At 39.1% G+C, this 23272-nt stretch overlaps 1 protein-coding gene and 1 long non-coding RNA gene across 3 annotated transcripts in view; one reads left to right on the top strand and one right to left on the bottom strand.

Moving 5' to 3' along the window:
• Nucleotides 1-23272, top strand: part of NPSR1 (neuropeptide S receptor 1) — a 184458-nt gene that overhangs the window by 57577 nt on the left and 103609 nt on the right. The window contains exon 2 of the mRNA XM_058298040.2: nt 5899-6031. Coding sequence (XP_058154023.1) covers nt 5899-6031 — 133 coding nt within the window. The remainder of the gene's footprint in view (nt 1-5898; nt 6032-23272) is intronic.
• On the bottom strand, nt 5668-15094 carry LOC131278606 (uncharacterized). Of its 2 annotated transcripts, none has more exons than XR_009185989.1 (2): nt 14963-15094; nt 5668-5972 (listed from the first exon to the last, which is right to left on the bottom strand). It is a non-coding gene; the product is annotated as an uncharacterized lncRNA (long non-coding RNA). The 2 variants fall into 2 exon arrangements; XR_009185988.1 differs by lacking the exon at nt 14963-15094 and adding an exon at nt 6257-6345.

Below are 23272 nucleotides of genomic sequence, written 5' to 3'. Positions count from 1 at the left end.
GCAGGCTATAAAGCCAATTGTGTTTAAGTTCTACTCACAGTACTCTGGTATTCATTGCTCCACTTGGTATGTTCTTCACAGAAGCTGCAGCACTGTTGACCCTAGAGAGAAGCTAGGAAAGTAGTTTTCAGTATTCCACTGGCCTAGTGCACAGCACCTTTTGGCACTATGAAACAGTGCCAGTCTGGAGGCAATATCCATTGTACATTTGGCTGTACTGAGCTATCCTTGGCTGCTGCAGGAGTTTGAAACTGCAATGTAGTTTCCATCGACTTCAGGAGCACAACCAAAGATGTAGTAAATAAATTTAACGTTTCAGGTGTCACTGACCAACCTAGCCAATAACTCAAATGGAGAGGCAATGGCAGTGTATTGAAGACCTGGTTTGAATGCACAAGAGAATTTGACGATGCTGAAGTCTGTCTCCTGATGTTTATACACCTTTTAAACACTTCCAATGCAACCTGTAACTTTTTAGTACTTTGTTTCTTACTTCTACACTTTCACCATGAAGACATTAATTAGCAGGTATTCTTAGTTTATCAGTAGAGGAAAAACTACTTTTTCCATTTTTAAAATGAAAGATGAAGGTTTTTAATGGAATCAAGGTAACTTTTCATTACCACCACTTGAATATGCACATTGAGGTGACTTCCAGGCAGGTTTCACTGCAATTAAATTACTTTTTGCTGCTAACATCAATTTAGCTTTCTAGTTAATAATGGCTTCTTAGAACTAGCCATTTAAATGCTTTAGTTTGGAAGATGCCCTGAAAAACTCTTTATATTGAACCACAACCACATAGATTGGTTAATTTACCTTAGATTACAATTAGCAACTGATGGATTTTACTATATATGTTTAAGAGAGGGCAGATGTACATTCCTTTAACTTAATTTCATTAGATATGAACTTAGAATTTTCATCATTTTAAAGATTTAATACATATAATGTTAATTTTTAAATTTGGTATTTTATAAACCAAAGAGATAATACCCAAGCTAAATAAACTGAAACCATTATAGTTTATACAAAGAATTTTTTTTCATTTCTTTACAGTGGGCTAAACCCCTTTTTAATACAAACTAATTCTTATTTCCTTCTGCTTAGAAGAGTTTTTATCTGTTACACCTAGCCCCTCCCTCAGAGATCTTGCAAAGAGAAGGTCCAGGGGGCTGGGTAGGTTAAAGACCTCAGGAAAATCCTTTTCCTTTTGTCGATAGTTGCTATATTTAGATTTCTATATGACTTTTCTGTTTGAACCTAATTTGGGCTCTAGGAATATTCATCACATATATAATTGCATATTTAATTTTTAACTATTTGAATAGAGCTTTTTTAAAGAATTATTTGTTAATCCCCTGTGATATTATCATGCCAACGTATGAAGATATACACTAAGAAACTAGGCAGACATGAATAGTTTGACACAGAAACACAACTTAGTCACTGACAACTTTCATTCTTTTACAAAACAAGTTTAATTGTGAAACAACATTTGAAATATCTCCTTGAAGGCTTTCCTTTGTGGGCTTCCCCAGACTAGGGGTTCACACTTTCCCCACTTTGTGGTTTCATATAATGGGAGATATGCTGAGGTTCAGGAGCCCAAGGCTTGGTGCTTCCATGAGGGCTCATTTGAGAGTGCTGAAGGCTTTCCTTTAATTTGCACTATTATGATGCAGTTTTGCACAAGAATTTTTTTTTCTTAATTAATGGCTTATAACCAAAATGTCCCCAATGCTTTCATATAATTTTCTTTTGCTTTAGAACCTTATATTTTACTTTGACTTAAGCAGACTTTGGATGAACAAGACTTATTATATGTATATTCACTGGGGCTATTAAAGCTTCAGGGATCAGTAGGACAGGAGACAGGGAAGTCTCAAATGTGTTTTCCCCTAAGCCATAGGAGCAGAGGCTGTTAGGCTAAATTAACCAAATATAATTTTAGTCATTATTCTTCTGCTGTTTTATAATATAAAGGCATCTATAAATAATCTCGACTCTGAAATAACCATAAGCAAAGGCAAGGGGTGAGGCTAGGCTTGAAGTGACCATGAATGAACGTAAAGTTAGCTTAGAATTTAGTTACAGTTTCTGTTAAGTTTTTACCTTAAGGTGAATTGGGTACTTTCATTAACTAAGCCACAAGAATTTTATCAGTAACAACTTTATGAAATTTCTCTGCTTTTTCAGCAATTAAATAAATTCTACTTGTGATTTATGCATTAAATCCACTAGCAAGACAGTATTGACATTTAAAGATTCATTTTTAGGTTACCTTTCACCATTAACCAATTTCTAGCAGGTGAACCCCAAATTTGATTTTCTAGGCATAAGCAAACTGACAAAGTTAAATGCAGATTTCAAAGTTGAACACAGAGTTAAGGACAGATTAAAACAGAAGAGAGAATTTTATACCTTTAGTATTTTTAGGAACTCTTTGATCTTAATTGATGGTATATGGGTTCTCTCTATCTTGATCACTATTCACACATTTTATAGTCACAACTGAGTTTAAACTGAGAAGTTTGAGGTATATTTCCTCATTTCTTTAAGGAGACACAACATGAGGTTTCTGGCCTCAGATTTACCTGTTCTCTTTTCTTACACTGGTTTAACTGGAATTCAGCATTTTATACAGAGGCTGTTTTTGGCTATACTGTGGCCACATGGGCCAGCCGTAGGAAGAATTTCCTGATTCCTGAGAAGAGACTCCTATGGGAAGTTTGCTGGTATGCTAGAGGCCACACCCATTACTTTAGGAAGAATGAAGAAGCACTTTTTTAGTCAACTGATCTGGTGTCCCAGACTCCTAGTCTGACTAAAGTTCACCACTCCACATAATTTTATATTACCATCCAGAGGTATGAAAATATACACTGAACAAACAGACAAACACAAGAGTTAAAATACAACAAAAACATAAAGTTTCCTAATTTGATTCATAATTTTTATTCTTTTGGTATGGTTGTTTCCAAGCTTTCCATCATTTTACATTTTTAAATTTTTATTACTTTCAAGATGTTTGACTGGGGCTAAAGGGGTCTCACACAGCATTAACTCACAACTTTTTGATTCCTCTATTTTTCTACAACTCAAAGAAGATTTGAACATATTGGATCGTTTGTCTATTTTTTTTTTTTTTCTGTTTACAAAACAAGTTTAATTGCAATATAGTATTAAAACTCAAAGACCCATTTCAGGCCAAATTTTTCTGTCATCTAATCTACAGCTACACCAAGCTTCATTACAAAATTTAATTTATTTTTCTATAACCAAGATCCCCCAAATTTAGACCAATTTTTCAGGAGGCATCCTAGTGGGAAGTACTGGGGTACCAATGCCTCATTTCCCATGGTGACAGAAAGAGAGAGACAGAGAGAGATCAGTCAAAATAAAGGCACAAAAAGGCAGCAGGCTTCCCCTTAAAGGGAGCAAGGGAATGGGACTCTAACCCACAAAACCTCTCCCACTACCGCCAAACTTTAGTGAAGGTAATCCGAATGCTAACTCATGGTGTTCCTATTTTTATTAAATGGTTTTAAAATATTCCAAAGCATCTGAACACGAACCTGTAAAGAGAAATTCAGTGTCAAGAAGTAGGAAGGTGAAAATGTGGTAAAGGTTTTCAGCATGCAACCTAGCAGGGTCCTACTTTGTGTGTTTCCCATGTTCCTGCCCTGTCTCAGCTCTGTGTCACACACATTCAGTCTTTCACTTCATCCATCTCCAGCCACTCCCCTTGCAGGTACTTAGAGTGCCTCTTAGTATGGCAGGATGGTATAACCCCCCATCTCAGATGAAGGGCCCTTAACAGAGCTCCTCCACTGCCTCTAACCATATGAGGTGACTACAGAACCACAGATTGGGACTCTACACTCACCCCACAAAGGTTTTTTATTTGTTACACATTCTTCTCAATCACATGCACACAACCACCCTCCTGCCCTTTCTTTCTCAGACCTGGAGAAGACAGTTTCCTCTCCTCTTGGGAGTACCCAGGTCTTCTTGGGATGTGATCAGGCTCCCCTTCTGGCTTTCAGAGTCAGGCTTTCCCTGTGCCCCCATGGGTCTTACCCATCCAACACACAAGAGTTCCTCTACTTTGTTCCCAGGGTCTCCTCCAGATCTTTCAGTGTCCCCAGTTTCCCAGGAGAGCCTCAGCAGAGCATGCTACCTTATATTTGACTGGAAGAGTGTCAAGTCTCAGCCTTCCTTTTGTCAGGATGGGAAATGCCACATCTTCCTGACTTCCCCTTTTCACAGTTACCCACACAGATGCTAGCCCATTCATGCACCACTGCATTTGCCCTATCTTTAGTACATCCTGATGCCTGTGACTGTGGGAACAGCCCTGAGGTTGGAGCCTAGCCTCCCACAGAGTTTGAGCCCTGGTCAGTTGCTGCTTTGCCTGACTTCAGATCACCCTGCACCCTGCATCAGTGAAAATGTTACAACCTCAGGCAACTACAAGGAAGGTACAGGTTTGCAATGACTTGTGGATTCAGGTTTTTCTCCCTGGTGGGTGAAGAAAGACAGGAAAGGAGGCAGCACCTCCCTTCCAGCCTGGTTGACTGTGTCAGTGCCCAGCCCCAGAGAGGAGTGGGGTGCTCCTGAGGCTCCAGCAGGGGTCTGGAGGTTGGTATCAGTGGCCCTCTAAACAATGGATAGTATCCTGACTCTGGGGTTGAAATACCCCATCTAATGAACACAGTTTTAGAAAGAACACTTGGGGACCACCCCTAAATGCACAAAATCTTTCAAAGTTGATAGAGAATAATTCATTGTTAGGGATTAATATAGACTGGGTTATGGTATTTAAAGTCATGGATAGGGGGATGATGTAATTTATCATCCAAACCAAGGCACTTTTGAGAATGAAGGAGCACTTTAAATAATTACCTTGAGATACCTGGTGAAAATTAGGACTGTGCTGGACAAACCAGATTACCCTAGCCATGGACCAGACTTTCAGAAACATTATTCCATAGGCCTCCAACATGCACAGCTACTCAGAGCCCCTGGTTCCCCTTTGCCCCATGCCTCTTGCCCATGTGCCAGTTCCCCCCCATCCCGGTGACCAGCCTAGTCCAGTGCTTCTGTGTATTCTGGGCTATGGCCAGATGAATAGCTCCATTTGAAGGGATTGTGGAAAATTTTCATAAAGGAGTTGGCATTTTAAATGAGTAGCATTTCTGCTTCTCTTTTTTCTTTACTAATTATACATTATTCTGCAAAATTTTAATATTACTGTCCTATAAAATTCTGTCAAAGGGAAAAAAGAAAAGATAACCCATAATCGCAGTACCCTAAAATAACCACTCTTAACATTTTAGTGTACTTCAGTCTTTTTTCTATGTGTATAATTTTGCAGAGTTGTAATCACACTGAACATACATTTATTCATGTTTTTCACTTACTATTATATTACAGGCATATTTTTAATATTGCTGCATTGTCCTCATGGCCATCATTGTTAATTACTATGCAGTATTTCACAGAATTCAAGTGTCTTTATTCACCTACCCGTTCTGTTATCTTTAAACAATTCCCAATTTCTTCTTACAATACATATGTGCCTCTTTGTGGTTGTAGTGTTATTTTTCACACCTTGAATGCTTTCCGTTAAAATTGCTCAGTAAAATAATACAATTTTAAAACTATGTTGTCATCTGACATGTATTTCTGAATAGATTATTGAAAGATTGCTCCAGTTTACGCTGTGCAAATAAGGGCAACTGTGTAATTGTTCTCTAGTGAGTAGAACTTGGACGAGGTGGAGGTTTAGGAGCAGGAGGAAGGCATTCCAACCACAAAGCCTGAGCTTTGCCTCTCATAAAGTACCCTGGTCCTCACAGGTGCACCATTTTTTTGTTGCTGTGTCTCTTACAGACTGAGCAGTTGATAACTCTGTGGGTCCTCTTCATTTTCACCATTGTTGGAAACTCCATCGTGCTGTTCTCCACCTGGAGGAGAAAGAGGAAGTCAAGAATGATCTTCTTTGTGACTCAGTTGGCCATCACAGGTAAGTGACCATGCAGATGGGAGGAATGGAAGCAGCTGGCAAAATTCCTAGGACTCCTCACTTTCCATGGTTTAACCAGTAGAAATTGGTTAAACCTGGTCCAAGGCATCAGGAAATTTGGGAGTAATTTTTATGGGGCTATAAAACCATTGTTTGGATTTTTTTCCCTCTGACAAATTTAACACATTGAAATGTTCATAAGATACCATTAGAAAAATAACTTACTATTCAACCAAACTGGTAATGCAATTCTCAGGTACAAAGGGTTCTGCAGGACTTCAGCTCTCCCTCTACATAATCCCATAGCTCCAGGATGGGTAATTAAAAACTTAAGACATCACAGAGAATGGGCTAGAATGGTCTCTATTCAACAATAAATGTGAAGTCACAAGTATTTTGAAGTTTTAGAATCTTGAAATGCAAATGACCTGAAACACCCCTGCTGAGGACAGCATAAGGAAATAAGATCTTATCCAGAATGTTTAAATGTGGGCTTTGGCAATGGCCATTTTAGACAAAGGGGTAAGTCACACCTAGAGGGGAAGTGGTGAAATATTCTAGAGGAAGAAAATGAGCTGTGAAAGAAAGACTCCTACAGAGATGGGTAGAGTCCAAATTGGCAGTTTGTGTCTAAAAGGAAAACGCAACCCAGAAAGAGTCTATTCCACATGGCAGAGGGGAGAGGAGAGAGAGATTGGGCTCCTCTAGCACCCAGGCAGAAGCCAGGCTCAGAGTGCTGAGATATGGGGGCAAGATGTCCACCCTTTCAGTTACATCTGAATGATGCTAACGGAGAAATGCAAAAGAATAGTTTTAATTGCCCACAAGGCGCAATGGTAGCCAACTCTCAGAAAGGCTGTTTGGTGCATTTCATCATGTGCTATCATCTCCATTGCAGTAACTACTGTAGAGTGTTCTTGAGAATTTAATCTTGAGCCATAGTATATGAAATATGGCCCTGTAACTTACAAAAGAACCTTAGCCATACATTGTTAATAACCCCAAATACCACTTTCCCTCTCTACCTGCCTGAGCTAGGCTACAGCAAGTGGAAAATCAAAGACACCACTAAAAAACATAGACATGATAAGAGGAGCCTGTATCACAAAGATGGAACTTCTGATGAAAGAAAACTCCTCTGCTCTTTCCTCTAAACAGGAACCCAATTATTTATTCCATGAGTATTAGAGTAGAGGATAATTAAGATCATTCAGAAAATGCTGGCATTCAAAACCTTGGATGAGGATGGCATAGTTTACTCATTATATTTCTTGTTACAGTGCTCTAACCACGTTCTACTGGATTCTGTGTTTGGAGTGTGAGCATTTATAGGCAGCAAAGATATAAGCTTTAAATGTAAAGTTTTGCCACAAAAAAATCAATAAGTGAATAATCGAGACTCCACCATCTATTGTCAATGAGAAAAGTGTGTGTTCTAAGTCATCATCTGCTTCCTTTTGGAAAACCTCAAGGGGTCAGATCAGGAACATTTCAAGTTGAAAAGAATTATTGAAGAGGAAAGTTTTGCCAAGGGTCAAAGATTGAGCTAAATTCTTATAAAAGATGCTAAAACTTCCTCTACACATATTACACCATGATCATGGATCCTTTGGTAAGGATGCTAAAATACATATCTAAGCCTTGAGCATGTACATAAAGATTACTCAGATACCAACTGAGGGACCTTGTTCTTTGAGGTTTATATAAATTTGACTTGAATCCCCTATCCCATGTGTCCACTACAAAATTTCTTCAAGCTTTCAGAACCTCATATTTCACTCTGGTTCTTGCTTCCCACATCCAGTGTCCTCTTCTTCCCACTCACCTGCATTTCACTTTCTCCAGATGGTCTCTGTTTTGTTCCTGCTGTCCCTCACATGGCACCTAGCCCTCCTTTTCCTGTATTTTTTCCCAAAACCATCTGCAGATACACAACTTTCTATGTTTAAAAGACTTTACCAAATGTTTCAGGCAACATAAGGAGATTAAATCATAGAAAAACAGATATCATAAAATCAAATATTATATATTCTCAAAGCTTTCAGCTGCCACCAGAAATTTCTCAAGCTCTAACCTTGTGGCTTATCTTCACTTTTCTACTCTCTTTTCTCCAAATGTCCACCACTCCCTTATGCCAAGTTGTTGTATTTTGGAGTTGTTTGTTGCTTGGGTTTTTGTTTGTTTGTCTTTTAGAAGTTGCCAAGGATTGACCCCAGGACCTCATACATGGAAAGCAGGCACTCAAACACTTGAGCTACATCCACTCCCCTTATGCCAAATTTGTAATTTCTTTTTTTGTTTATTTGTTTTGTTTTTATTATGCCTTCCAAACCAACCCTGGAGACCACATCTTCCAAAAACAAAAGAAGTTCATCACCCCAAAAGAGAACTCTGCAGTGTGATAACAGTTTTAGTTTTCTATCTTAATCATAACTTTGGCTGCAGATTCAATATTCTCAATGTTTCTATTCATCTGTCAACTACTGTACTGAAACAGTTTTTAAAATATACAAAAATTTCCATAAACTAACCTCTTTGGATGAACATTTTGTCTTCCCAGTGTTTTGCAGTATTCTACTTGAGTTTGATTCTCAGCTCTTCTCCTTAGTAGCTCTGTGGCCTTGGAAAAGCTAATTTCTCTGAGTATCAGTATCCTAATATTTAAAATGGGGCTACTTCTTAGAGTTGTAGTGATGACTATGTGAGATATAGTATGGTGATAGGCACAGAGGAATTATTCAATAAACATTAGCTGTTCAGGTTTGTGATGGTTGGAAGCTGTGCAGACCCCAGAAAAAAATATGTTCTTAAAGCTAGTCCATTCCAGTGGGTATAAGCCTTTCGTAAGTCTTTTGATGAGGTTAGTTCAGTTAAGGCATGGCCCAGGGTGAGTCTTAATCCTCTTACTAGGAGTCCTTTATAAGAGAATGTGATTCAGAGAGAGAAGAAAGCCACTGAAGCCAGAAGCTGGAAGCATCAAGACCCAGAAGACAAGAGAGAGACCAGAAGATGCTACCGTGTGACTTGCCGTGTGATAGAGGAGTCCAGAATTGCTGGCAGTCAGTCTTTGGGGAGAAAGCATCACTTTGATAATGCCCTGATTTGGACATTTTCATGGCCTCAGAACTGAAGGCTTGTAAGTTAATATATCCTCATTTCTGACATATTGCTTTCAGCAGCCTCCCAGACTAAAACAATGCTATTGCTCTAGTTGTTTCATGCACTGTAAAAATAATTAAAAACCCTTGACTAATTACAAAACACTGAAAGTTCTCTAAAAGGCCTTAGGTTCATTGCAACCCTTAACTGATTTGCTCTTTTTTTAAAAAGATTTATTTATCCACACCCCCTGCCCCACCACCCCCCGCCCCGCCGCCCCTGTGGTCTGCTCTCTGTATCCATTTGCTGTGTGTTCTTCTGTGTCTGCTTATATTCTCATTAAGCAGCTCCAGTAACTGATCCTGGGACCTTCCTGAGGTGGGAGAAAGATGCTCAATCTCTTGTGCCACTTCAGCTCCCTGATCTGCTGCATCTCTTATTGTCTCTTCTTGTTGCATCATCTTTCTGTGCCAGCTCCCCACATAGGCCAGTACACTTGCATTGGTCAGCTCGCTGAGTGGGCCAGCTTGACTTCACCAGGAGGCCCTGGGTATCGAACCCTGGACCTCCTATATGGTAGACAGGAGCCCAATCACTTGAGCCACATCCACTTCCCTGATTTGCTCTTTTATTCAGGCACAATACTCTGTGCTCAGGCATGTCTTTGAAGAATGACCAAATTTTTTCATATCATCATATTCTTATATCATCAGATTAAACTTAAATCATCAGTGACACAAATAATTGGAAAAGTAAATTCAGAGGCATCTTATACTTTGCTCTTTTGAGAGAGAAAACTAAGTGCTAACAGGCATGGTTGGGCAAGGCAATATTAACTATCTTAAATATTTTCCATCATGGCCGCACCTCCTGCAAGCAACTCAAACCTAGAAGATTCTTTGAAGAACATGTCGATTCCCATTTGCTCTCTTTATGAATCAGTTGGAAATAGATTCATCTCACATAGGGAAGCCCAGATAATGGTGGCTTTAGTGTATAAAGATTTATTTTGGTTTTATGTAAAGATGTCAGGAGTTAGGCTCTCTAGAGCTCAGATTATGGCTCAACGTATCATTGGAGACTCAGGCTATCTCTATATTTCTATACTACTGAAAAACTTCTGTCCCTAAGTATGGCTCCTGGCACAGATGGGTCTTATTCTAAGATGGCCTCTAGAACTCCTGCCATGTGGCCCAAGTTATAGTAAGCAGGAAGAAAGAAAGGAGACAAGACAAAAGGGTGTGTGCTAGATATTGGTCCTCTTAATTGACATTCCGAGAAGTCCCACCCATCAATTTTTTTCTGTTTTCTAAAAACCAATTTTATTGAAACATTATTTGTAAACCATACGCTCCATCTAACCACCTATTATTTTTTTAATTTCATTTGCCAGAGTTTACTGAAGAAAGGGCTTTTTAAAAAAGCCTGGGCCTCTTGCCCAGAATAAAATCAGGTTTCTTTTTGTCTAAGGATAAAGGACAGAATAGCTAAGTAAGTAGCAGTCTCTGGTATAGGTTGTCTTATATACTTTCACTTCCACTGAGAATTGAGAAATTTAGACAACAAATCTTTGTCCATCTAGCCATTTCCAGCTTTGAGATTGTCTCCTGCAGAGTGATGCTCTCTGTTCTCTGGAACTCTAGTTCTGACATGCCCACAATTTGCACACACCCCATTATGTAGATAAACTCCTACTGTTGGTAGCTTGGGTATTTTCCCAATTTTAACTATTATCAGCAATTCTACAGTGTGCATTCTTATAATTAAATCTTTTAGCATCTTTTATTACTTCTTTAGGTAAAGCTTGTAGAAGTGAGTTTGCTGCTTTAAAAAAAGGCAAAATTTTTTGGCTTTGCACTGGCTAATGTTCCTTTATGATGGAAAATACCACCAGGCAAATGCTCTGGAAGCCACCGTTATATAGACCCACACTGAGTTTTGTTTAAAAAGGCCCCTGAAAACAAAATCATTATTATCTGCCTTTAACAGTTATGTTACCGAATCATCACCAGCTCATTGAGACAGGCATTCTCTCTTTTCCTCCCTTAATGATACTTAACCACCCGCCAGTAATTTCTTATTTCAAAAAAGAAACGTTTTCTTCTACCCAAGCCAATACATTTGAGAGGAATGAAAACCTAGTTTGTCTTTATTTTGCCCATAGTGCCTACAGCAGCACTCATGCATACTTAGAAAAAAAGAACACATCAATTACCAGAACATTGGAATGAAGTGTTTTAATTTTGCTCATCTAAGCTTTACCCACTTCAGTCTTCTGCTCAATAACTCTGACCCCTTCACAAAAATAGATTTATTCTTTCCTGTATATTCCATTAGGAATCTTGGGTCCAGGATTAGTCTTGAGACTGGAAAGAAAACAGAAGTTCTCAAAGCTGCTTTTTTGCCACATTCTGCCATTTTGAGCATTTCCATTCTTAGAATTTTCTGGATTAATTTAATGACTGTTTATATTGCATGAACTAAAGTGCCAATTAAAATGTATTAGTCATTTATCATCTTCAAGACTGACTTGTCTTTTTATTCAAATGCAATTAAAAAAGGGAAGCTAACGAGAGTAATTTCCACAGAGTGTTCAACAAAGCAAATATAGAAAATATATTTTCTGGCACACATTCAAATAATTTCCTTCTTCCTGGTGGGCTCCAAATCTTCTAATATCAGGAAAGGATATTAGCTTTGCCTCAAGGCACTTTGTACAGAGCAATTTACTAACGAACCCAGGAATTCTCCACACTTAAACCTTCCTGCAAATTATCACAGCACAGAGAAAATGGAGTGATTGAGCAAGTGAACAGAGGACAGGAGTCTCAACATACCAAAATCATATTTGGAGTGCTGGTTTTCATTCCCTAGCTTTTTAAGGTGCACACACTGTTTATCTTAATTATTCTCATTCATAATAAAAACATTTAAACTCATTTTTTCAGAATTTAAAAAATTTTTATATTAAGTAGTCTTATTTTCTAAATATTTAGTTTTGAAGTTTTCATTTCTTCTTTCACATAATAGCCATTTGTACTTTATATTTTTAACTTCCAGATGACTTTATTTTCTTTATCATTTTGTAATTCACATTTACATTTCTGTTCTTTGAAACTTATTTTGGAAAATATGCAATATATCCTAAATGATAGGACATAATAATTTATGTATTTTTTGCACTTATCTTTTCAAATTTGCTCTCTAAATTATAATCTTCAAGTTAACTCTATGTTCACATATTTCTTACCTGTTTGACTTGGGTGACTAAAAGTGCTATTAAAAACTATTAGGGGAGTGGATGTAACTCAGGTGGTTGAGTGTCTGCTTCTCATGTACAAATTCCTGGGTTCAATCCCTGATACCTGTTTTTAAAAAAATTTTTTTAAGCTTTTATACTTCCTCTAATTTTCTCTTAATATTTGTAATCAATATTTGCTTTACATTTTTCAATATTTTGTTATTCATTTCATAAGGATTCCTAGCTAATATGTCTTTTGTAGATTTGTGGGTTTAATCATACACAATAATCCTTTTGTTTTCATTTATTAGCTTTGTTTAAATTGAGTTTACATTAGATTGATATCATGTTTTCTTTTTACTGTATTTAATTAAGTACTATCATTTGCCAAACACTGAACTAAGCACTTTAAAGAATACCTTCTGGGAAGCGGGCTCCGCCCAATGGATAGGGCGTCCACCTATCACATGGGAGGTCCACAGTTCAAACCCCGGGCCTCCTTGACCCATGTGGAGCTGGCCCATGCGCAGTGCTGATGCGTGCAAGGAGTGCCCTGCCACACAGGGGTGTCCCCCGCATAGGGGAGCCCCACACGCAAGGAGTGCGCCCCGTAAGGAGAGCTGCCCAGCGCGAAAGAAAGTACAGCCTGCCCAAGAATGGGCACACAGAGAGCTGACACAACAAGATGACGCAACAAAAAGAAACACAGATTCCCAGTGCCGCTGATAAGGATAGAAGCGGTCACAGAAGAACACACAGCGAATGGACATAGAGAGCAGACAACTGGGGGGAGGGGGGAAGGGGAGAGAAATAAATTTAAAAAATAAAAAAATAAAGAATACCTTCTGCTTTGCAACTCTACTGGCAATAATTACCAACATGTATTTCTGTTGGAGTGTTTCGACCTCACCAAGAGTTGGCTTCCGCCTTCGTAGGTGCTCTATTGTGATATGTCCTTCAATTTTCTGGAGTACTTTGAGGGCAGTTTTTTCCCTTCTAGGAGGAGTACCTAGATAGGACTCCCAAGCACCTAGATTTCTGCCATAGTCTTTCTCTTGCCTTCACAATATGATGACAACGTAGATGGGTATAGAAATCTTAGTCACAATTCAATTACCCAGAGATGTTGCTTCTTTGATTTCTGCCAGTTCATGTTACAAAGGAGAAGTTTAAAATCAGTCCAGGATTTCTCCTTGTACTGGTGAGTAAAAAGATTTTGTCTTTTGTGCACAGATTTTTTTCTTTGAAAGTCTATACTTTCATCTGGTCACATCTATTTATTGCTTCTGCTGTTTCAGTCCTGCTAGATGCCAAATAAGCTCTTTTGATCTTCAGATTAAAATGATTCATTGGCTCTTTTGTGATTTTTTTTAAGTTGTATCTTTGAACATTGGTTAGTTTCCATTTATTCTGAATTTATCTTCAGGAACACTAGCTGTCGATATTAGTAATTATGGCTATTCTATCTCATTTAAATTTCTTGGTCCTATTCATCTACATATGGAGTAATTAAACTTTTCTGAAAAATTTATTTGATTTTGATTACATTATTATCACTGTCAATTCTACTTTTTCTTGTGTCTGAAGAATTTTTAAATTTCCTTTTTCCTACTATTAGTTTCAAAAACATTCTTTATTTATATTATCTAGTACCTTTTTATTTCTATGAGCATCTCAGTAGTTCCTATTCCATAACCAATCTAATGTCTTATTATCTTTCACCTTTTATTCCATAATGTCAAAGTGTTCTGAAATTGTAAAAAGACCACAAACCCTGCACTGTCTAAAATTTAAGTATGCTTTCTGACCTGTAATTTTTTAAATGTTTATTCTTTCTGGGAATTTTGTGTGTTCTGTCCTACCTATTTGTGCTACAAAATCTCTCTACCATTTGACTTACTCATTCCACTGGAAGTTGCTTAATTGGCTGACATTTGAAAAAATGTCCATACCTTTTATTTAGATTATTCCTACTTTGGCAGCATGATACCTTCATTTTTCTCTCCTCTGAGAAAAAGCAGGTCTATGATCATAACAAAAACCATTTCTGTGCATCAGGAAAAGAAAGTATTATCCAGTCACATGGAGAATAATTTAACTAAGTGGAATGAATTCTTCTTAGAGTAAAGCTTTTTCTTCTTTGGAGAAATTGGATTTATTGTTCCCTGCCTTTGCTCCACCATTAGCATGCTGTGTGACCTGGAAAAGGCACTTACCCTTGCTAAGTCTCAGTTTTGTCATCTCTAAAATTAAAGGGTTATTGAGATGATCTTTAGGAGGCCAGAAGGCATCTGATTCTAAAAGTCCTAAGCTTTCAATTAGAAATTTCCAATTGGGAAATTTTTACATTTCTAGATACCTGCTAATTAAACTTCTCTTGACATAATGAGTGCCCACCATCTTTACAAATTAGCTGGCTGTCACTTAATAACTGTAATAACTAACTTCAGACTCACCCAGAATTGACTCTTACTCCCGTGACCCTCTGCTGCCACACTAGGCTTCCCAGGTCAGTATACTACAATTCCTGGAGACTTGCTTATTCATTCATTCCTTTCTTTGTCTTTCAACAAATATCATTAAGCACTTACTGTGATTGAGGCTTGCTCTAGATACAAAGCAGATACAGGTATATTTGGTTGCAAGTGACAGCTCAAACCATAAACAATAAAAGAGATTATTGGACTTTTGTCTTGGAAAATTCAGTGATGGAGTAGGTCTTGGGCTTGGTTTCCTTTAGCAATTCAGCCATATCACCAGAATCTTGGTTATGAAGTCATAGAAGGCAGAGGGGAGCCTCATCCTAAGCCTTGTTCTCCATCCTGGTTATAGGATTACTGCTAATAACTCCTGGGAATCTCTTTTCCACACACATAGAGAAAGACTGTGACTTCTAGAAACTTCCTTAGAAGTGCAGGAAAGCAGCCTTCCCAACAATGCTTGGCAAACCTCTTCATGAGCCAGATGAGGATCGTGAAGCTGAGTGAGATAAGTGACTGGCCAAAAGTCATCAAGTTGGACTGTAAACAGATTGGTCTCCCTTTTACACTATCTCACCTTGCTCACCAATGCAAGAGGCAGAGGAATGAGGGATCTGAAGTTGCAGGTGATCATTTTCCCAGAAGATATCTCAAGGGCTACCAAGCATAGGCCCTTTGTCTATTCGACAATCCTTTGAGAATTGGTAGCCATCGCACAGTACAGGATTCTCAGGAACAGTGTGACTTAATATACAGGTACTACAACTCTGTGCTATGTTCAGCAGTTGCTGGCTCCACTCTGGGTGGACTCTGCCAAAATCTCTTAAGGTTAAGAAATGCTGTGATTATTTCCTGTTCCTAATTTTAATAATTGAGAGAAGTTTTACAACTTCCAGTGACTTTTAATTAAAAATTTCCTATGGTTTATCAGTTCTCAGGTAGCAACAGTGTGGTCATTGTTTTACAGATAGAGGCTAGATATGATCTATGATCAACTTCTTCCTGCACAATAATCTCATCAACATCCTCCTTAATTCCCAAGATTATGTACAATTTGGTCATTGTCTCAAAATCCTAGGAATCAACTGTAATGTTAAAAATGTATTCTTAGAACATAAATTTTAGGCTATTCCAATTCACAATACTCCAGACTTGTATATCCAACTACTTATTTGATGTTGAGAATTGAATTATGTTCCCCACAAGACATATTCATGGCCTAAACCCTAGTCCTATGGGTATGGACTCATTTGTAAATAAGATCTCTGAAGATACTATTTTTTTAAATATATTTTTATTTATTTTTAAAAGGGACTTAGACTACATAAAATGTTACATAAAAAAATTTAAGGGATTCCCATATGCTCCACTCCCCACACCTCCCACCCTTCTCCACATTAACAACTTCTTTCATTAGTGTAGTACATTCATTGCAATTGATGAGCATATTTTGGAACATTGCCACTAAGCATGGATTATAGCTTATTTTGTAATTTATACTCTCTCCCACTCAATTCTGTATGTTATGGCCACATATATAATGATCCACACCTGTCATTACAATGTCACTCAGGATAATTCCAAGTTCTGAAATTGCCCCTGTATTACACTTCTTTGTCCCTCTTTCTGACTTCGGCACCTCCAGTGGCCACTATCTCCACATCAATGATACATTTTCTTCCATTGCTAAAATCACAATAAGTCTATAGTAGAATATCAGTAAGTCCGCTCTAGTCCATATTTTAATCCCCAATCCTGAGGATTCTGAGATGATGATGCTCTCTCCACCTCTAATTGAGAGGGGACTTCAATCCCATGCAGCTGATGGATGGGACTCTCTTGCTTATAGTTGTAGACTCTTGGTTCCTTGGTGTGGTAGTTGTCCATCCTCATCTCATTATTAGTTGTCCTAGGTGAGTCCAGTGAACTAGAAAGGAGGTGTTGAACTCTGCTGAGGCTCAGGGCCCACCTGGCAAATGGACAGCCCATAGGTTCAAGTCTCTTGGACATACACCTACCAACTCCAGCACCAACTATAGGTTCAAATAAAAGGGACAGAAGAGACAAGTGTATAGAAGTCATATCTGAGTCCAACTATGTCACACTCAGGAGCACAAACTCCAAAGTAGGGCCCACTGGCAAGGCACCAACCTCTCGAGCTATCTTCCATTACTATAGGACCTGGGTATCTCCAGAACCCTCAGGAGCCCCACTATTGAGGTAGTATCCACTTTGGCAGTCTATGAGATCCTGCTGAGACATGGATAACTGTTACCTCTGGGAAGACCTCCTGACTTATTTTGAAGTCTCTTAGCCATGTAAACTCTTTTGTTTTTACTTTTTCCCCCTTTTATCCAAGGTCTTTTTCCAGTTGCATTGCTCATTGGTTTTTGGTAGCAATCCCTTGGTGCCAGGAAGGCTTATCCCCAGGAGTCATGTCCCACACTGGGGGGAAGTGTGCACACTTCCCCAGGAGTCATGTCCCACACTGGGGGGAAGGTAATGCATTTATATGCTGAGTTTGGAGCAGAGAGAGGCCACATTTGAGCAACAGGGAGGCTCTCAGGTGGTAACTCTTAGGCACCCTACAACACTAGGCTACATTATAACTTCAAGAACACAGGCTCGAGCAGCGGGCTTGGCCCAGTGGTTAGGGCATCCATCTACCACATGGGAGGTCTGCAGTTCAAACCCCGGGCCTCCTCGACCCATGTGCAGCTGGCCCATGCGCAGTGCTGATGTGCGCAAGGAGTGCCGTGCTACGCAGGGGTGTCCCCTGCGTAGGGGAGCCACACGTGCAAGGACTGTGACCCGTAAGGAGAGCCGCCCCATGCAAAAGAAAGTGCCCAGGAATGGCGCCGCACACACGGAGAGCTGACACAACACAATGACGCAACCAAAAGAAACACAGATTCCTGTGCCACTGACAACAACAGAAGTGGACAAAGAAGACACAGCAAATAGACACAGAGAACAGACAACTGGGGTGGGGGGGGGAGGGGAGAGAAATAAATCCTAAAAAAAAAAAAAAACAAAGGCTCATGAGGATAGTCATAACTATTGAGGGCCCATCAACAGACACTAGTCATTGCCCCTGTACTTGGGTGATTGTTGCTATTCCATTAGAGAATGTGGCAGAGATCCCCCGGATGGGAATACAACGTGCTTTCAGATGTTGTGTGAATCTCTACACCCTGTGGCAATGCCCCATGAACACTTGAACACATTTATATACTTTATATGTATGCCCAGGTGAACTTTCTCCCATGTATTTCTCATCACTGACATCCCACACCAATGATCTTTCCCTGCCATAGTTGCAACCCTTCTGTGATCCAAACTATTTTCAAAAATGAAGCCAAGAATATCACCAAATACAATTATTAAGAAAATGAAATAATAATGATAGGTTTATACATAAGAAATAAAATATAACATAATTAAGAAAAACTAAAAAAGTTTAAAAATTGGAATATTAAAAAAATAATGAAAAAAATATTTTGTAAATTTTTTGACATTTTGCCTTTCATCACTAATATCTGTCATCCTGTATGTACAGTGGGATTTTCTTCTATTTCTTCCCCAGCATTGAAGATACTATTTAGATGAGGCCAAACTGAATTAGGGTAGGCCTTAATCCTTTATGACTGGAGTCTTTATGAGGCAAGGAAATCTAGACAGAAACATGACTGAGCAGGAGGAGTAGAAGCCAGAAGAGGATTGCCATGTAATGGGAGATTAGCAGGAAGCCACCACCAGAATTCTATAGACTTTGGAGAAAGCATGGTTTTAACTTTGGACTTCCAAACTCCAAACTTGTAAGAGAATAAATTCCTGTTTTTATAAGCCAAAAAGCCAATGGTATTTTGTCATAGTAGCTCTGGTAAACTAAGACACTCAACATTTGAAGTTTAACATGTCAACAGATCCCCTTCTTCGCATGGATTTTCACATCTCAATTGATGCCACTAGCATTTTGCAGTTTCTTAAGACAAACTTGGAGTCATCCTATACCCCTTTCTTCTCTCACACCCCACATGCCATCAGGAAATCATGTTGACTTAAAAACATCTCAAATCTAAACACTTCTTGCCATCTCTATTGACTCCACCCTGGTCTGAGCTATCATCATCTCTTTAACGGCCTCCTAACAGGTCTTCCTGCTTCTCTATTTATTTCCTGATAGTCTATTCCAAGAGTGGCAAACTATGGCCCACAGGTCTAATCTTGCCAGCCATCTGTTTTTGTTAATAAATCTTTACTGGAACATTCCCACACCCATATGTTTAAGAATCATCTAAATAATGGAAAAATTGAGTAGCTACAACAGAAATTGTATGACCCAAATGCTTAAATAGTTACCATTTTAGTCCTTTAAAGAAAATGTATGCTTGCTTCTGGAATATTCTCAACTCACTAACCTAAAAGATCCTCTTAAAATGAAAATCAGATCAGGTTACTCCTCTGCTCATATCTCTCCTATGATTCCCCATTCTACTTTGAGAAAAATCCAAAAGGCTTTACAAAGTCCTTCAAGGCGGCATTATCTGGCTTTTTCCCATCACCTTTCTGACATCCTCTCCTACTGCTCTTCCCCTCATTTACTCCACTCCAACCTAAAGGACTCCTTGCTTTTTTTTCCCAACAAGTCAGGCACATTCCTACTTCAGGGTCTTTGCACATGCTATTCCTTCTGCCTGGACCTCTTTCCTCAGAAGGCTGAATGGCTCACTGCTTCATGTCCTTCAAATCTTTGCTCAAATATGAGTTTCTTATGAGGCCTTCCCTGACCAAACCATAGCACTCATTACTTCCTTCTAACTGTTCTTCTTTCCTCTTTTTCACAGCGATTATGGTATTCTAAAACTTATTAAGTTTATTATTGATTGTTTGCTGGCCCTTTTTTGAATATAGAACAGGGACCTTTGTTTTTCTGTTAGAACTTGGAACAGGACCTAGCACAGAGAAGTCATTCAATAAATCTTTGTTTAATAAATGAACGAATAATGGATACAAAAATACTTAGAGGTCCTAACACTCTACTAGTTACCATGAGAGCCTATACAAAAAAAAAATGTGATATATTTCTTTACATCAGGATTTATTATTACAAACACAATTGAAGGCATTCAGGAACAGTACAATGAAATATAATCAGCAGTAAAATTATTAGTATAGCCAAAAATACAAAAAGACTTGAGTAAAAGAGAGCAAAACAGGAGAATTTTGTTTGGGAAGAATTTTGTTTAAACATGAATTTTGTTTGTTTGGGAGAATTTTGTTTAAACATGATAAAGTAGGTGGGGAAAGAGAGGAGGCTTTAGCATTCCAGGCAGCAGAGCACAGTATGAGCAAAGCCATGGAAGCAGAAATTATCAAATCCTACCGTGTCTGCTGCTCAGCAAATTATTAGTCAGCCATAGTTTAACAGTCCAAATTTTAAAGTGTTGGTATTCTCCTGTATTAATCAATCCATCAGTGGGACAATGAGGAGCTTGGAATAATTCTCCTGGAGGATCTGTGTAGAGAAGGCAATGGAGTAACATGGAGCCTTCTGGAAGAGACCTGGCAAGGGAATGTTTGAGGAGAGCAGGTGAGGGACATGACTACAGGTGTGTTCCTTGCATCTGCCTGTAGGAAATCTTGGTGGGCATTCTTGAAACCCCACCCCAGAATTAGAAAGTGAGGAAAAGAAGGTCCCCTCTTAATAATTAATTACATTAATCCATGATGGAAAAAGAATCTTCTAGACTCAGTTCTCTCTATCCTGCCTTGAAACTGCTTAGACAAAAAATGCAATGGCCTCCCTTTGGGGAAGAGAGGAAAGAAATCCATTGCCTGTGAAGGATCTGTTTCTAGATTCTACTATCAGTGACAAAAGGGTAGTGGACTACCCTTTCCACCTCCTGTATTGAATAGTCAAAGGTTATGAACAACCAAAAACTCTAAAAGAAGTCACTTAGCAAATAAGAGAAAGCTAGACCTCTAGGTTTGGCCTGCTATTGACTAACCGAGACACTATCCTTGGTCTGTAGCCTGAGAAAATGGGGAAATATTCATCTAGTATGTACTGCACACAAGGTGCTCTGCTACACACCACAGAGAAGAGAGACATTAGTTACAAATATTCTTCCAATGAAGAGCTTCTATAAAGCAGAGGGAATAAACCAAAGTTTTTAATAAAAATGGCATAGAAGAGAAGAAAACGTCATAAGAAAAAATTTCAAAAAATCAGGAGCTAAGAAGCTTCCAAAGAAGATAATATCATATTCTGGTAAGAGAAATGAGAAAAGCTTTCCTCGGTAAGTTTCTAAAAGAAATGGGTGGGAGACTGTTTTGGCAAATAAAACGGGATGCCAAGAGGTACAAAATATTTTCAGAAAATAGCAACAGTCTTGCTTAGCTAGAGAAGCGGGACTTAATAAAGGATCAGGTTCATAAATATTAGCACTAAAAGCACCTATGGAATCCTCGGCTAGTGGTTCACAATCATCCTGAGGCTCCAAACCAAAGATTATTATTTACTTGCCCTTGGGCCCAACTGAGACACTAGTATTTTTTCAAAGTTCCCAGATGAATCCAATATGCAACCATGCTTGGGAAACACTGAGGTGATGTGCATGAAATCCCTTGTGCAGAGACTGCTCAGTAAATGTGAGCTTTCACTCTCTGCTGTCATTTTTGGGGGAGATCTGAGACTTGCACCCAAACTTCAAACCTCAGGTGGAGTGGCCTTTCCATCACCCCACAGCTGCCTCAAAGAGGAGGAAAAAGAGACCATAGAGCAGTACTTCACATTAGAATCAACAGAGGAACTTTTAAAAAATACTGATGCCCAGGCCCTACTCTGACCAATTAAATCTGAATTTCTGTGGGTGGGACCCGGGCAGCAGTAATTTCCCCATTAATCATGCCATAAACCTCTATTGAATACCATCCATCTGATCTATGAACTCTCTATTCCCCCATTATAATTAATAGTTTCCATGCCATTTCAGTTTTCATAATTAGCCTTGCTTTTTCGCTGCTTATTTATACTATTTACCCACTGTACTGTGAACCACTGAAGATCAAGGACTCTGCTTTGTTTTGTTGTCTTTTTATACAATCTCTTTCCCCTTGCCCTCAACACACAGCACAGTTCTAGCACCTGGCATATATTCAAGTAATATTCATTTAATTAATTGTCAGAGGCTTTAGAGACCTGTCTGAAAGTCTCTGACTTCGGCACTCTGTTTTCCAATTATATTACTTGCCAAGTCTTATTTGCTGTTTTGTTTTTAGATCCTTTCTTCATTTATTTGTCAAAGTGATCTTTTCAAAATGCAAATTAATTTATTGTTGAACTTGGGTGATTCATATATTGTATATATACAATGGCATAATTAACATATATGTTAGTTATATTCTATTTATTTTTGTGTAAGCAAGAAGGTATCAATAATTTATAAAGCTCTTCAATGATTCAAAAGTACATCCAGGGAAGCGGACTTGGCCCAGTGGATAGGGCATCCGTCTACCACATGGGAGGTCCGCGGTTCAAACTCCAGGCCTCCTTGACCCGTGTGCAGCTGGCCCATGTGCAGTGCTGATGCGCGCAAGGAGTGCCCTGCCATGCAGGGGTTTCCCCTGCGTAGGGGAGCCCCACGCGCAAGGAGTGCGCCACGTAAGGAGAGCCACCCAGCGCGAAAGAAGTTCAGCCTGCCCAGGAATGTCGCTGCCCACAACAAGATGACGCAATAAAAAGAGACACAGATTCCTGTGGTGCTGACAACAACAGAAGCGGGCAAAGAACACGCAACGAATAAACACAGAGAACAGACAACTGGGGGAAGGAGAGAAAAATAAATAAAATAAATCTTAAAAAACAAAAAAACAAAAAAAACAAAAAACAAAAGTGCATCCAAGGGAAGCGGCTGTGGCTCAGTCGATTGGGCTCCCATTTACCATATGAGAGGCCCTGGGTTTGCTTCCCAGGGCCTCCTTGTGAAGGTAAGCTAGCCCGCACCCACAGAGAACTGATGGCCCATACCCACTGAGAGCTGGTGCAGCAAGATGATGCAACAAAGGGAGACAAGCAGACACCGAAGAACATGCAGCAAATGGACACAGGGAGCAGACAGCAAGCAAGTGGCAAGTGGGGGATAAATAAAAATAAATAAATCTTTTTTTAAAAAAAGTACATCCAAGGGGAAGTGGATATGGCTCAAGCAATTGGGCTCCCATCTACCAAATAGGAGGTCCAGGACTCAATACCCAGGGCCTCTTGGTGAAGACAAGCTGGCCCACGCTGGAAGCTGGTCCGTGGAGTGCCAGCCTATGTGAGGATGCCGCCCCTTGCAGGAGTGCCAGCCAACATGGAGAGGTGATGCAGCAAGATGATGCAACAAAAATAGACACAGAGAAGAGACAATAAGAGAC

This window comes from Dasypus novemcinctus, chromosome 5 (assembly GCF_030445035.2).
Source record: "Dasypus novemcinctus isolate mDasNov1 chromosome 5, mDasNov1.1.hap2, whole genome shotgun sequence".
Classification (NCBI taxonomy): Eukaryota; Metazoa; Chordata; class Mammalia; order Cingulata; family Dasypodidae; genus Dasypus; species Dasypus novemcinctus.
This window is presented reverse-complemented; position numbering and strand designations above follow the sequence as displayed.